The 17,468-nt window shown below is 41.2% G+C and overlaps 1 protein-coding gene across 1 annotated transcript in view; it reads left to right on the top strand.

The window, feature by feature from the left end:
• Positions 1–17,468, top strand: part of cpt1a2b (carnitine palmitoyltransferase 1A2b) — a 59,998-nt gene that overhangs the window by 38,523 nt on the left and 4,007 nt on the right. The window contains exon 14 of the mRNA XM_071903461.1: positions 15,185–15,349. Coding sequence (XP_071759562.1) covers positions 15,185–15,349 — 165 coding nt within the window. The remainder of the gene's footprint in view (positions 1–15,184; positions 15,350–17,468) is intronic.

The following is a 17,468-nucleotide window of genomic DNA, read 5'->3' as shown; positions in this document are numbered from 1 at the left end:
AGGCAGGCTTCCTGTGTGTGCTGCAGTTGAACCTACTGACTCTATTCTGCAGTCAGCGTCGGTGATGGTAACTTTCTGTCTCGGCTACAGTTTGACCTCTGTCCAGAGGTTGACTCATTGCACCAGCAGCAGTAGCTCATGTCTCTAAAACGTATTGGCAGTCAGACCGCCAGAATGTATGATTCATCCACTCAGTCACTTCATAGTTTATTTAAATCTAATATTCTCTCTCTCTCTCTCTCTCTCTCTCTCTCTCTCTCTCTCTCTCTCTCTCTCTCTCTCTCTCTCTCTCTCGTCTAATCATGTAAGCCCCTCTTGCTGTCTTGCGTCTTAAAGTCACAGTGAAATGATTTTTGTAGCTCATTCTAACTATCATCGCATTTCTTTTACTTCCTGGAAAAGAGAAAATCTTTAGTGGTGACATCATCATGTACCAGGAGGCGACATAAAAAAATCCAACCAATAAAACCATCATAGATTTTTGAACAATCCCACCCCTCCGTCCCTCCCATTAAATAAAACTGTCGTTCTCCCTAACTGATATCCCATAGGTTTACATGTTTGAATGATCCCTCCCACCCCAACATCCTGTTTGAACAGGAAATACATCACAATAAGGAAGCAAGATGCTCTCAAAATGCAGCTTCATTGTCAGTGTCCCAGATGACTTCCATTTCCTCCTGTGAATTATGTAATGGTCCTCTGTCATCAAGCCTGATCAGCTCATGAGGACAAGAGCCTAACTCCTGTTTTCTAGTTGGTTTTCCCCCTGAGCTACTGTGAGAAATGGAAAGACAGCCTGGAGTTTTCTACTTGTAGTCAGACACAATTACATGCTGACAAATAGACTGAGTATAGTAGACCGAGAGTGAGTCTGACTTCATCTCTTTATGTGCAGATACTGATAAATCATCCTTATCGTTTCATGCATCAGCCAGTCTCTGTCAATGGAAAGCGAACTCTTTCGGAGAAACAAGGTTTTCATTTACTTTCTAAAGTGTGTGTGAAAGAGGAGGTGTTTTCCCCACACATGCCATCTCATCCCTGTATCACTCTCTTTGTACAGCATTCTTTCTGTCGCCTGTCACCTTGGCACTTTTTCAGTTTCCCTGTGTGTGTGTGTGTGCATATAAATGGTGAAAAGGCAGCTAATGGCATTTGGGTTTTAGCTTTCTCCTCCTCATTCACACCAAGGGTATTATCGTTTCATGTTTTCGGTTTAGTTTTTATTTCTATTTTAGTTTCAGTTGCACTTCCCAATTCGTGTTGCACTCACCGTACGTCACTCGCTGAATATATTCATATCATGTATTCACCCTGGTACAGTGCTAGGAATCCAGGCCAGACTTTCCCCCAAAACACACTGAGCCTGCATGCTGAAACTCTTTATTGGTGATGTCAACTGAGCATACAGAATATTAGGACCTGCTCTTTCCATGAAATAGACTGACCAAGTCAATTCCAGGCTTTCCTCTAATTGCTTTGGCTACGCAATGCTTTTATATTCATCTCATGTAGCTTAAGTGAAAGTGTTTGTCTCTGTGCATGTGTGTGTGGGTGTGTGAGAGACATTTGAGTCCTGGGGTCGATCCTGTCTAGTATGCTGCTTGGATTCTAGCCAAAAATTTGTCCTTTTAATAGTCAGTGTAATGTTTTTAAATATAAGAAAATGTGTCATCCATCCAAATTTAGCCAATCTAGGACTTTCAGCGCCCCACCTTGAAGGCCCGACCCTCATTTTAAAGCAAAATCAATATATTTGTGTCTATTAGTGTCATTATGGTACCCTAAGTATGGGTCTAAATGTTTATTCTGGAGTCTGGCCTGAAAAAAAATTGTCTCAAGTCGACACGTACTTTTCATGCACAAAGCTCTTGATTGTAGCAGATTAAATGGGCCAAGTAGATTCCAAAATGTTTCCTCAGTCACGTACCGTTGTTGTTAGTTGATGTAATATCCTTCCTCTTATCTGACACGCCAATCTGCGCTGCAGGTAATTTGGTGTCCATCAGTACTGAAGAGCGGGTCTAGGGAAATCCCCTTCACCCACCCACCCACCCCCGGCAGAGCTCACCTCCTCTGGGCAGAACGGCAAGACAGACACACCCAGCTGTGGCACTTTGGAGACTTTCACTCTTAGAGAGAGGGAGAAAGACAGAGAGAGACAGAGAGACAGAGAGAGAGATGTCCAGCCAATAAAGATCGATGGATTATGACAGATGGCTGGTCGAAAATGCTTTTGTTCCCCTTTGCCTGTAAGTATTGCTAGTAAATACTTACAGGAGACCACTCCCAATTTCTCCAATACAAAAGTGAAAGTGAAAGGAGCAGTTGTTGGTGGTCAGGTTTCAGAACAAGTCAAACCCACCCTTTAAGTGGCAAGCTAATGCATCTTTATGGCAGTGAGCAGAGATATGTATGCACGTCCAGTCTAGTTCCAGCGTCGGACGTGAGCGAGGAGAACATTGCTAAAACCCAAATATTACAAGCTGCCTATCCACCATTTATTTTGACCAAAAAAACTGGTTCACGTGATAAAGATCCATGTTGGACTGGAAAATTGTTAGTTTTCGTCACAATAAATGGTCAAAAGTTGGCTAGTAGTAGTAGTGTTCCTAATAAGGTTTTATCATTTTGTTATGGTGCTCAAAATCATAATCAGTGGCACACAGTCATGGGGTAATGGCATTGACAAGAAACCACACACACACACACACACACACACACAGCTTCCTGTCATAATCGCAATTGATAAATCTAAATTAGCAGGAGTATATGGAGGGGTAATGAGGGTGCTCTGCTGATAAGAGGCAAAGAAAGCGTTGTTCGCCACTTATGGTGTAATAGCAGTCATGGTGGAGCCGATCTCAGAGGGCCAGACTACACACTGGGGCTTGTCAGACAGTATTTTATACAGTAGTTAGCTTGTGTCCTAGGGCATTCATTTTCGTAGGAAACGTGAAAAAGTGTAACAAGTATGAAGTATGAACAATTATTGATTACTGCTCTGATTGCGGTAATAAAAGCCTGGTTCCATCTGATATGACTCCATTTATCACGGCCAACATTGCGATTGCAGCATTAGCAGTGCATGGGTTAGGTTAGAAGAGGTTTTCTCTGCGATTCTGACACTTCTATGCGGCCGTTGCACTGACACACAGGCGTAGACAAGCTGTTAAATATGTAAAGCTTAATTAACATGTTGGCTTTGATTGGCTGTCACCCGGGCGCCAGCTGAGGATAACACTGCGGTAATGTGGCTCCGTCACGTTATTCACGGCTGTGGTAAATTTATGATTAGGTCAAATTACTGGGTCGCAGATTTATGAATTGATTGATTTATGAAGTTTTATGAATGAGCCCCACAGTGTTTGGCATTCAGATTAGACCGCATAGCGTAGAGAATGCTGCTTCAACATTAAATTCCTATACAAACGTGTTTAAAAAATGAGTCTGTTTATTCGTGTGTGCATGCGTCTGGGCAGTGGTACTCCTGAATTGAGGCAGGGTTAACTGGTTTTCCGCTCCGTTGCCTCCCTACTGCGTTTCATCAGGCTGTGAACTGACTTCCTGAAAGCTCAAACTGCAGACTCATAACTTAGCCTATGCCATTTAGTGAGTGCTTTTATCCAAAGTGATGTACTGTACCATGAGCGCATGTACTTTTAGCATGGGTGGCCCCAGTGGCAATAGAACCCCTAACCCTGACAGTGTTAGTGCCATACTGTACCCACTGAACTACAACTACTTGTTTTGTTTTTTTTGCATTCTCTGTTTCCAGTGGCTTATAACTGTTTGAGTCTTGCAACAAGTTCAGTACTGCAAATGTTGTGTTCATGCAGTACCTCCACATAGATTTCTAAGTGAAAAAAAAACTGGAAAAAGTAAAGGTGTGTGCAAGCTTTGGCGTGGATGCATATATTGAACAGCTGTTGAAGGTAGGCAGGTAGGTAAAACATATTTGAGTACTGAAATTCAGTGATATTTAAAAGGGCCAACGACCTGGGAGAAGAGGTGGATGGCGAGGGAGCACACACACACACTCCTGGGAACTTGTTATGTTAAACACTGGGCATCTTCCCAGGATCGGATTGACGTTTAAATGGTGATTCAGTGGCACAGGAGTAGTCGTTGAAGCGGGAGAGGAACTGCTTGTTTACTTACCCCACCCAGATTTTTCCTGTTCAACCGGGGATGTGAATGTGCCTTCGCTCTTCCTTCGCTTTTTCAGTACGCTTTCTCCCTCACAAAGAAAGTATATTCAGGGATCAGCGTTTGCCAAAAGCAGCTAACTGCAGTCATGGCTCACTGAGCGCAGTGAGCCATGACTGCAGTAAACAAACTCATTTGCTAGGCCTGTATGTGCACTCAGCGTCCAGGAATGTTCGGCGTTCAATTGAAGTGGGCAGTGTCATTATGGCCGGCTTGAACCATGTGACACAGATCCATTTTCAACCCAAGGGAGAGGCTGACACGAACGCCAAAAAAAGTGCAGACAAGCGGAAGGAAGGAGCCTGTTGAGGGATAAAAAACAGAGAGAGGGGGCAGATGGGATGAGACAGAGATTGGAGGTGATTATCAAATCCAAGAACGCCAAGAACAGAAAACTTGTTACTACTAGTTTTACTAGTTTTAAATTGCTGTGTGCTTGAGGCCGCGTGATCAATTAAGTGACAAAGCTGTTTTATCCGACTCCGTGCTCTAGACTGTCGCACTACTTTGCGCGTGATGTGTCATTCTTGAAATGAATCTTGGGGGCTTCCCATTCAAACTCAAAAACTCAAACATCAGCTAAGTCACCGCCCAATACATCTGCAGTTGGCAAGTTAACTTCCAGGTGCTTTATGCGACCTCCGTCCTTAGAGTTCTTTTTTGTTATCATACTTAGGCCATGAGATATTTAGTCAGATTCGTCATGGAAGACACAAGCGCCTACAAGCGACAAGAACGCATATGGAGAAAGGCCTATGGAACGTAAGGAGGAAACAACATGCCCGATAAATTACAGATATAAAGAGGGGTTTGGTGTCTTGCTCTAGGACATCAAAGTGTCCTAGAGCAAGACACCAAACCCCTCTTTATGTGGCTCATGTGGCTGTTGTGGGAATCAAACCAGTGATCTTTCTGTTATGGGATAGGCTCTCTAACCACCAGTCCGACTTGCCATACCCGAGCAAACCTCACCAGCAAATCAGTCGTTTTCCCATCAAAGCAGGAGCAGCAACTGATTCCTGCCAAGGGAAAAGAGCACAGCTGTACATCTCCACCCCGATTCCCCTGCCGCACGTCTGAACCTCATTTTGATATGTGGAGATGATGAGGCGTCACTTTTTCAGATGGACTGCTTTCTGAGCAGCATTGTCATGTGAATAGGAGGATGAGGTCACTGGAGGAGACCTGTTAATGTAGGAAATGAGGGGAAAAGGCAGGGGGTGGAGTGTCAATGAGACGAAAGCCCCTTGCACGCAGATGAAAAAAGCTGGCTTGAAGCCGGCTTATTGGCATCACCAATGTCACATGGTTGCAAGAGCGAAGAAAAGTCAAAATTTTGGGTCTGATCTTGAAAAATGGCAGACTCAGATGGGACCAAAATTACAGACTCCGGTAATGTTTAGATTAACCCACCTTCCCCTGTAAAAACACTGTAAAAACCTCAGAATCAAAATCACAATCGAATCATCGAATTTGCCCTGGTTGTATTTTTGCAGAGATAAATGTGCAGCTTACAAAGTTACACAGTACTTAGAGAGAGTGCCAAGTGCCAGGGCCTACTATACATGAAATAAACATCTGGTGGTGGATAGAGCAGAGCACTTATTTGAAACATCGTAGAATTCTTCTATCTTAGGTCATCATAAATTAAAATAAACTCTCTGAGGCAATGTACACCAACTTAAAGCCTTGAAGAAGTTTCTTTATACAGTAAGTTCTGCACTTGTAAACAGCACAGTGAAATGTTAACTTTCTAGGTAGCTTACTGATTTTAAACCATGTTCTAGGGACCCAATTTCCCTCTGAGGAAATCTTATCTGTCCAAGTACTTTTGGCAACCTGAAATGAGTGTAGGTAAACAACAGCTTGACTAAGAGAAATCAAGGGATGATTAAAGAGAGGAGGAATTAAAGAAGGCTGGAGAGATGAAAGAGAGGGAGCACGAGGTAGGGAGATGATATCGCCTTATCGGTAACGAAATGCCAAAGCGTAACCCTGCTTGCACACAAAACAGTCAACGCAGGTGATAGTGCTCGTGTTTCTCAAACTTGAGACCACATTTCACAGAGACCTTTGCTTCTTGCCGCAAAGAGGATGTCGCTGTTTCTTCTGGCATGGGAAGCATGGGGAAGAGTGGTGAGAGATGAAGGGAGGTCGAGACAGAGGATACTGTACAGTGAGAAAGAAAGAAAGAAAAGAAATAGAATGTGTGGGAGTAGAGGAAGGGCAGTCAAAGTGAGTGGGCAAAAGCATGCTGATTTGTTTCCTCTAACCAGTTAAACAGAAACGATGATGAGTACAAAGAAATCACCCAATGAAACAATACCTGTATCATACTGAACATTCCATCTCAATTTTCCTGGCTAACCATTGATGAATGACCAAAGTCCAAAAACCCCATGTCGACCTGATGGAGGGTGTGTAGGTGTGTGTGCATGCTCACTTGTGTGTATTTGTGCGTGTGTTTTTGTTTTGCATGTGGGTATAAGTGTTCATTTATTTTATTTTTTTACGAAAGTGTGTGTTAATGTGTGTGGGTATGTGTACAAAGGTGTAACAGTTGTCTATCACCATCATTACAAAAAAGCAAATGGGCCAAAACGGTAAAAGCCATTTCCGGGTTCCTGGAATATGGAATAATATGCATTTAAAAAGTCCATCATAACATGTTGTTTACTGTCATTCAAGTGTCAGTGGCTTGAAACAAGGCAAAATAGTATCAAGAATATGATAAGCTGATTTGCTCTGGAAACAAGGCAAATTACCTCACCCCTTTGGTAGATATTTTTCACTTGTTTAAGAAAAATCTGTCAATGGGATTAGATAATTTGACTTATTTATTCTTATACTGGATTAAAGGACTTCTTAAAATTGATATTTTTAGACTGCATGTCATCAAATCCAAAACCTAAAACAAGTTGCAATAATTTGAAATAAAGCAGATCGCTTGTTCTTCACTTGCTTTGAGAAAAACAAGATTTAAGGGTTAGATACTAGATACACTAGATACAATATTTTGTTGTGATAGATATTTGTTTTTTTACAGTGCATGGATGCTCATAATTCAACGCGGTCAGTGTAAATATTAATCGTTGAAGTAACTAACCAAACAAACCAAACTGTCATCCTCCTGCGGTCTGAAATCTGAGGTGCTTTCCAACCTCGAAAGTCCCCCGGTCCCCCCCGGTTCCAGCAGGGAGCTGCTTGGGACTTTGCACCCAGAAGATGTGCGCTGGGCTGTGGGGAGAGTCAGGGATTTTCCCCAGCACTCTCGCTCAGATCTGGCAGTTTGCCTGACTAGCCGGTCGGTCCTGTATCAGAAACACACGACAACAAAGACACACTCAAAGGAGGAAAATGTGTAGCAAACCTTTTGAAGCATTCGTTTGAAGACTATGAAAGGAGAATAATAGCCTATGTGCTGCTGTCTGTCTAGTTTACATTTCCCATCATTTTTCCCAGATCATTTTGAAGTGCATGACGTGTGTAATTATATTCTTTAACTACTGGTTTTCCGTTTCTAAAATACAGAGTTTAGTGTCAAACCTTGCTTGAAATGAACTGCTGTCCCAGCTAACAAAGACGACCCAAATAAGACACGGATGTGACAAGGTGACATGTTGTTGAGAGATTGTATCCTGACGGACACTTGGTGCCCGAAGCTCTGTGGGCTAGTTAGACAAATAGAGGAAGGTCTGTTAGGCATTTCATGGGCATCAGGGGGATTTCCTCACCTGTTTCTGAATGAGTCTGATTGACAACTGTGATCCCGGCCTAAACTGTACAATACGAGTGCCAGGCAACTGTGTGTGTGTGTGCATGTGTGTGTTTGGGAGCTGGGATGTAGGGGAAATGCATCATCACACTGGCAACTGTTCCCACCCGCGAGGTTTCTTCTGTCTCGAGGGGATAAAGGCAACGATGACGATAAACGGATCTGCCTAGTAAGGTTTCTCTGGAACCTCTTGATGCCTTGGGCCTAATTCAGATCCTGAGTACTAGAGAATGTCAGTGAGTTGAACTGTACTCTATAATATAAATTCATGTGACTCAGTAGACCTCAAAAAGAAACATTTCTGCCATTCCTTCAGAGATTAAAGAGCCAGCTGAGGGGATTCGTCAGTGGAGCGATAAATTCACGTCCATTAATACTACAGTATATATTGGACAGAGTCTTGGTAACCTGTCTTCCTGCCAAGTTAGGGATTTTGGCGGCAGGCAGGTCAAAACAAATCCATTCCCTGTAACTTTAGCTCGGCACGATGGAAGTCAGACTCGAGTCACAAATTTGAGGACTTGAGACTTGCTTGACTAACATTGATAAAAGACTCGACTTGACTTTGACTTGGTATTCATGACTTGAGACTTGATTTAGACTTGAGACAGATGACTCGAAAGGACTTGACTTTTTTTTTTATTAAATATTTAAATTTTTCTAGATATTGAGAAGTTACGTTTTGTTTTTGAAACATGATTGGGTGACTTCTAGTGCAGTGCACACAACCCAGGCTTAAAAGACAGTGTCCAGCAGGACCTAGAAAACAATGCAAGACAGGATCGAGCTGAAAGCATGTTGAAAGGATTCTCCCATACCTGCGCTGATTTTCTCTCGAGCCTTATATTACCAGACCGTTTCTGATTCAGACAAGACAGCTTATGAATTGACAGCTTTTCAAGACAGAGCTTCATCATTCTGTTCGCGGTCCCTCACTAGTTCAAAGTGAATGTAACTCAACCACAGCAGAATGGTCTCTCCCTCTCTCTGATCAACTGTGTGACAAATGCAATCCTGCGAGATCAGGCAAACAAGATGGTATTTTTCTTTGATGAGGATTAAAATTTCAGTGTTCTAAATTAATGGATGTATTAGTCTACACAATCCACAGCAGAAAATAGTAATCATCAGATAGAATACTATGTTACATTTTCGCGCAATTTCAACAATTGCCTATACAGTAGGTACTTGGGTGTGCTGCATAATAAATACAAAGTGGGAAACTGTTGCGGGTATAATAATCTATTTCAACATTCAAAGAGTCTTAGATAAAGATTTCAAAACTGCCATGATCATCCAGACATGCTAGTCACCCTCCACACCTAATATCAGTCATTTCAACTCTCTATTTTTTATTGACATTTTTCAAAAAAACACACAGAAAAAAACAAAAAACTATGAACAGTTGAACAATTAGGGAGTGATCTTTTCCTTACAACACAATCATCAATCCGTGAAAATAAAATCATGCCTATGGGGCGTTACATAGTCAACCCAGTCAACTCTCTGTTTTAACATCACTCACTATCCTCTATGTTGAAAACTGTCAATGGAAGGCCTAATTAAAGGAAAAATGACAAAATGCTTAGAGATGAAATAGCATACCAATATTATATGCTATCATATATGTCTGTTTTAATGTAATAAGTGATTTTAAAATGTCAGTAGTGTAACCTAATGTAACCAGAGCAGCCTATATTTTTAGGAAGGAGGTTGAAAAGAAAAACATACCTGCAGCTCACAAAGGTAGCAATAACTAGTGATTGGTGGACACACACTATATTACAGTCATATTCCCATTAAGTTAGTGAAGACCAACAGAAACAGAAATTTCTCAAGTATCAACAACTACCAGACATTTACAGTATCTATATCAATTGGTCCCATCATCATGTTTTGTCTGAGAAAACAATCTATTTCATTTTAGCAACAAAACTATTTTGTTAAATATTTTTTGCCCAAACTAATATAAAAGTAGTACTGATAATTTTTTTAACAACATGTATTTTGCACTCAAAAGAGTATTGGTAAGTATTGGTATCGATAAGCAGTATCAATAGTGGTATTGGTGTTAATAAAATCCTAACCATACCCATCCCTAGTTCTAGAGACTAACTAACTAACAGGTGCAGTTTTCTCATGACATGGCTCGCCATTGTACCCCTTTCTCTCTTGTTTTAAGCACTTCTTTCATGGTGACTTGACTTGTGACTTGCTTGACCTGAGCAATGACTTGACTTGTCTTGCTTGACGTTTAGCAGTGACTCGACTTGACTTGCTTGATTCTAAACACAGTGACTTGGGTCTTCCTTGAGACTTGAAGGTAAAGACTTGAGACTTGCTTGTGACTTGTGATCGTCACTGGTCTTCATTCCAGTTAACAGGACATGAGGAAATAGCTGAATATGAAGAATATGAATCACAGTCTGGGCTGATGTTCAGACTGTGGTTTGCCCCCACAGTTATAGTAAATACTAATAAAATACTCTCATGGAGTGTAATGGGCATTTGTTTGCACTGTGCCACTGTGGTTGTATTTGTTTTGGTAAAAATAAGCCATGCACGTAATGTCTGGGTGAGATGAAGGATGAGAAGAGTCAAGATGTCAAAGCTACATGATTGAGCACATCGAAGTAGTTCAATTTGTTCAGCATTAAAAGAAATGGACTTGGCTCGCATCGCAGTTTAATGTGTGGGTGATTTAATATCCTGGTGAACAATAGGCCTATTTCCTTTGTACTGCAGTCTGAACTTCCCTTTCCAACTCTTTACAGTATGCATGCAGAATTCCCAAGTCACCATGATGAGCGTGTGTGTGTGTGTGCGTGTCACTTAATACTCCATGCCAGCAGCACTAACCACAGGGCCACTTGTCCAGTTTGAAAGAAACTCCCATCAAAGGAAGATTACATTTCCCAATTCAATTCACTTAATTAAAAAGAATAATAATAATAATAATAATAATAATAATAATAATAAACTTTATTTATATAGCACTTTTCAAAAAACTGAGTTTACAAAGTGCTTTACAGAGAAAATAGAAACAGACAGAAACACAGAAGTACAATCAGTTAAAAGCCAAACCATAAAAATGTGTCTTGAGACGTGATTTAAAAGTAGTAACGGATTCAGACAATCTTACAATGGGAGGCAGACTGTTCCACAGTCTAGGTGCCATTGCTGCAAAAGCTTTATCACCTTTTGACTTCAGTCTGCATGTTGGAACAGCCAAGAGACCTTGGTTGGAAGACCTAAGGGACCTTGTGGTCTGGTATGGATGAAGCAACTCAATGATATACTCAGGTGCCTGGTCATGCAAGGCCTTATATGTAATTAGAAGAATTTTAAACTTAATTCTGAACTCTATTGGAAGCCAGTGTAAAGAGGCTAAGACAGGTGTAATGTGTGACGTACGCTTAGTTTTGGTCAACAATCTTGCTGCAGAGTTTTGAACTAGTTGGAGCCGTCCCAAGGCAGACTGATTCAGGCAGGTAAACAATGCATTGCAATAGTCTAAACGTGATGTCACAAAGGCATTAATAACCCGTTCAGATTTTGGCAATGTTCCTTAATTGAAAAAAGCATGACTGTACCAGTTTCTTGACATGATGTTCAAAATTTAAGTTGGGGTCGAAGATGACCCCTAGATTTTTTGACACAGGCTTAACATTGCTTGTAAAAGAGCCTAGGTACTGCTGAATTTGTTTAGAAAAGCATTCAGGACCAATAATAAGAACTTCAGTTTTATCTGAATTTAGCTGGAGAAAATTGTGAGCCATCCAATCCTTGATATCAGCCAAACAATCACGTAAGATGGTCAGCCTACTGAAATCATTGGGATTAATTGACAGATACAATTGTGTGTCATCCGCGTAAAAGTGAAAAGCAATGTCATGCTGGCGGATAATTTGTCCCAAAGGTATCATATAAATGGAAAACAATATTGGCCCAAGAATTGAGCCCTGAGGCACCCCACATGTCATTTCAGACACTGATGATGTGAAGTTACCAATAGACACTGTCAATTTCCTGTTGCAAAGGTAGGATGTAAACCAGTTTAGGGCCGTCCCAGAGACACCAGCACATTGCCTCAATCTGTTTATTAGAATAGCATGGTCAATGGTGTCAAAAGCGGCACTTAGGTCAAGTAACACCAGCACAGAGCACTGACCAGTATCAGCACTCATCAGCATGTCATTTGTGACAGGGCAGAGAGAAGGGCAGTTTCGGTGCTATGATGCTGACGAAAACCTGACTGAAACTTCTCAAAGATATTGTTTCTTTCGACCACATCAAGGAGCTGCTTTGAGATCACTTTCTCCAAAATTTTGGAAATAAATGGTAGCTTGTAGATGGGCCTATAACTACTTGGTATAGTGGGATCAAGACTGGGGTTTTTTAGCAGAGGCTGAATGCTGGCGTGTTTAAAATAATCAGGAACATGGCCAAAAGAGAGTGAGCTATTCACAATATTGAGCAAACAAGGACCAACAGTTCCAATAATGTCCTTGAGGAATCTAGTGGGTAAAATATCAACAGGGCTTGATGAAAGTTTCATGTGTGATACAGTGTCCATGAGATCTTGCAGAGAAATTGGCATAAAAGACTGGGCAAGTTTGATGGCGATTGACAATTAAACTGGGTGGTGTAATTGACGATCTAATGTCCTCAATCTTGTTGACAAAATAAAATAGAAACTTCTCACAGTCCTCAGAGGACGAGGCAGAGACAACAGCAGGAGCAGGATTCACAAGGCTGTCAATTTTGTTGAATAAAAACCTGGGATTGTGCTGATTTGCAGAAATTAACAACAACAAAAAATATGCAATTCTGGCAGCTTTAATATTTTGATTATAGGAAGACAGAAGGTCTTTCATCAGTAAATAGTGAACATGGAGTTTGGAGGACTTCCATCTTCGCTCTGCCCTTCTACATTCCCTTTTTTGGCTGCGAATGACATCACTTATCCAGGGAGTTAAACTGACTGGTTTTAGCCTAGTTTTGAGAGGGGCAACAGCATTTAGAGTTGATACACACATGTTGTTAAAACAGTTTACCATATCGTTTGGATGACAGAACTGAGCCATACATTCAGTTAAGCTTGTGAATATAGATGTAAATTTAGCAGCAGACTGGTCATTTAAAAAGCGAGAGCATACAAGATGTGTGCGTTTTGTGTCAGCAGTATGGAAAATAGAATAAAAAATTATACATTTATGGTCAGAGACAAAAACATCCTCAATAATAATGGTGTTCAAATGTATGCCAGTAGTGAAAACTAAGTTAGGGTATGGCCACGCTCATGAGTAGGACCTGAAACATGTTGTACCAGATTTAGAGACTCTGTGAGGTTTAAAAACGCTGTTGAAAAACTGTTTGAGGGGTCATCTACATGAATGTTAAAATCACCTAAAATAATAACTTTATCATGCTTAAGCACAGTGGAAGACACCAAATCAGAAAATTCTGACAGGAAACTGCCTTGTGGCTTGGGAGGACGATAGATAACAACACACATAACAGGACTATCAACACAGACAATCTTAAACATTAGTACTTCAAAAGTAGAGAATTCACTGGTTTTAATAATAATAATTTATCCCCCCCCCCCCCATATCTGAAAATGTGGCTCGCTTTGTGAATGATAGGGAATCACATGAATCTTTGACAAAGCATGTTACACCTAGGGATGGCCATTTTAAGTTATTTCAATATTCGAGTACTCGCACTAAATTATTATAGAGTACCCGAGTACTCGCAAAAAAAAAAAAAAAACGTACGTAAGAATATGGTCCGAAATTAACACCCAAGCGAAAATGCGGGTAGGGGTCCGTGTCCGACTGGAAACACACAAGCGGAACCAAAGTTTGGCTAACGCTAAACAGTTAATTTCGTAGGCTATAGGCCTGTAAGAATATCTATTACTATCTAATGCTTTCACATTTATGTAAATTGGCCAACAACGGAAAACAAGTGCAATTTGAAATTATTTTATTGAACAACCAGGCTACCTTGTCGGCACTTTGCAGATCAGCCCTCAATTTCACCGCGCTTTCCTCATACATCTTCTCCACTCTCGTAGCTGTTGTTCGCCGCGATGGTAGCTTGTACTCCGGCTCAACAAACGCCATCAGCTCGCGGAAGCCTTCTCCTTCCACAAAGCTTAACGGGAGCATATCTCCGGTCACCATTTTCGTGATGAGCTGGCTAATCTTCTCTGCCCTGGTGGCATCACAACCACAACGGCGTGTGCTAACACTGCTAGCAAATGAGGTGATGCGAGACTGCCTGTTATCTGTCTCCGCTGTTTTCTCCTTGTGCATAATGCACAAATGGTTAATCATCAAACTAGTTGTTCTATGATACGCAAGTTTAACGTTACATAGCTTGCACTGCACATTCATTTCGTCTATTTTGTCGAAATACTTCCAAACATCACTCTTATGCCTGGTCGCCATTCTGCCTGTAATGTTAGATCCTGTAACAATGCGTGCGCAGATCTATCATTTTTGCTAGCAGTCCCATCCAAAAAATGTGAACTTTTAATATAGAACAGGGTCAATTTACATTTATTTATTATTTACATATATGGTTTTTTTTACAAAGCAAAAAAAAAAATGCGAGTACTCTATATGTTGAACCGTTGAACGAATACTGACGTCCAAATCGAGTACTCGAGTACTCATGCCCATCCCTAGTTACACCAGTGAGTCGTAAATTTGTCTGGCAGATTAGACATAGAGGAAGCAGAGCACAGAGTCTGTGTGTGTGGGTGGGTGTGTGTGTGTGACCATTTTGTTTCCGGCTGCCAGATTGTTTGCCTGATATGTGGAGTACAGCACACAACTTGCATCAGCTTGCATGATTACCTCATCAGCTTGCATCAGATCTGGAGGCCTAGAAGGGAGCAAAGTCTAGATGGAGTGTGAGAACGCTGCAGTAGTACCCAGACCCAACACACACCGAGGGCATTTTCACACATGTTTGGAGCAGTTTAGTTTGGTTTGTTTGGCTAGCTGAGAACAATGGCATTCAAGTTCCTACTCCAACTTTTCCTCTATGGTTTGGGACAACTAAACAAACTGTAGATATGATCGTTCCTTAAGGCAAATGTAACGCCAGTAAAAGCGCAATTTAGCTTGTTAATCACCTTGGTTCCAATTGTTCTAACTGGTCCTCGCTGTCTCTCTCTGTCAGGTCCAAGCTCAGGTGTCCAGCTCCCTGGCTGTTGCCCAGGCGCTGGCAGACGATGTGGACTGCCACGTGTTCCCCTTCAGGGAGTTTGGAAAAGGACGGATCAAGAAGCTACGCATCAGCCCCGACGCATTCATACAGATCAGCTTACAGCTGGCATACTACAGGGTAAGACAGACACACACACACATACATAGCGCACACTGGAGTCTTAGTTACACAAATATATAACATTTGCGTAACAAAACTCCACTTTTCCAATGTATCCACACATGCACACATAGTAGGGCTGCAGGATTATGGCTAAAATGGCATTATGATTATTAATCAAAAATATTGGTGTCATTGATTCAAGGAACAAATTATTTTAGTGAACTTTCACAACATTTTGACTATTTTCAACTACAGTGGAAGTTAACTGAAATGGTTCAATATTGTCTTATGCTAATATTCTACGATTTTTACTTGTGTAAAATACCGATGTATGACTAACGTTATAGGCGATTAATCGTGCGGTCAAACACTTGGGCAGCATACACATACACGCACACAGATACACAAACATACACACACAAACACACACACACACACACACACACACAGGGAAACAAGAGCAAAGGCGGAAGTGGAGATTAAACATTTACAAGATCCAAGATAAAATACTGTTTACTCTGGAAATGAAGTTTGCTTAGAAAAATGCCACACATCTCACACAACAGTGGTCGGCAATATATCACATTCACTTGTTAACAATATTCAAAGATCATCACAGTAAATAACATGCTGCGGGGTATTATGGCTTTAATACAACAGAAATCAATGTATGTGTGCTGTCCAGTAGGGATGGGCATGAACGTCAGTATTCGTTCAACGGTTCAACGTATAGAGTACTCGCATTTTTTTTTTTTTGCTTTGTAAAAAAAACATATATGTATATAATAAATATAAACGTAAATTGACCCTGTTCTATATTAAAAGTTTACATTTTTTGGACGGGACTGCTAGCAAAAATGATAGATCTGCGCATGCATTGTTACAGGATCTAACGTTACAGGCAGAATGGCGACCAGGCATAAGAGTGATGTTTGGAAGTATTTCGACAAAATAGACGAAATGAATGTGCAGTGCAAGCTATGTAACGTTAAACTTGCGTATCATAGAACAACTAGTTTGATGATTAACCATTTGTGCATTATGCACAAGGAGAAAACAGCGGAGACAGATAACAGGCAGTCTCGCATCACCTCATTTGCTAGCAGTGTTAGCACACGCCGTTGTGGTTGTGATGCCACCAGGGCAGAGAAGATTAGCCAGCTCATCACGAAAATGGTAACTAGAGATATGCTCCCGTTAAGCTTTGTGGAAGGAGAAGGCTTCCGTGAGCTGATGGCGTTTGTTGAGCCGGAGTACAAGCTACCATCGCGGCGAACAACAGCTACGAGAGTGGAGAAGATGTATGAGGAAAGCGCGGTGAAATTGAGGGCTGATCTGCAAAGTGCCGACAAGGTAGCCTGGTTGTTCAATAAATGAATTTCAAATTGCACTTGTTGTCCGTTGTTGGCCAATTTACATAAATGTGAAAGCATTAGATAGTAATAGATATTCTTACAGGCCTATAGCCTACGAAATGAAGTTTAGCGTTAGCCAAACTTTGGTTCCGCTTGTGTGTTTCCAGTCGGACACGGACCCCTACCCGCATTTTCGCTTGGGTGTTAATTTCGGACCATATTGTTACGTTAGTTTTGTTTTTTTTGCGAGTACTTGAGTACTCTATAATAATTTAATGCGAGTACTCGAATATTGAAATTACTTAAAATGCCCATCCCTACTGTCCAGACATGAGAATAAACGGTACAGGTTCTGTATAGACACCATAAGCAATAAGGAGATCCGTGCAAATGACATACACTTCTTTATGAATAGGAGGAGAGGATTGTGGGAGTAGTGTGAAAAGTCACAGCTAAGGTGTGAACATTCATAGATAGTTAATCTTAGAAGAATTTGCGGAAAATCATTTTGCTGTACGCCATGACAACAGATCGCTACCTAGCTCCCTAGTTATCACCGGTGTTGACATATCACCAAACACAGGTTTATGGGAACTGTCATAAGAGTTAGAACACGTCTTCGACCAATCAGGTTGCTTGGCTGAAGCTACCAATTGCGTAACACAGCACACTGTCTTGTACACCAACCAATTACGGCAGCCAAATAGTCTCTTTGTACTCTCTTTAAAAACAGCAAATGAAGTAAACCGCAGTGTTGGGCGTTCACAAAGTCAGTTGTA

The sequence above is a fragment of the Centroberyx gerrardi genome, chromosome 7 (assembly GCF_048128805.1).
Source record: "Centroberyx gerrardi isolate f3 chromosome 7, fCenGer3.hap1.cur.20231027, whole genome shotgun sequence".
Taxonomy (NCBI): Eukaryota; Metazoa; Chordata; class Actinopteri; order Beryciformes; family Berycidae; genus Centroberyx; species Centroberyx gerrardi.
Note: the sequence above shows the minus strand (reverse complement) of the source record. Positions and strands in the feature narration are given on the sequence as shown.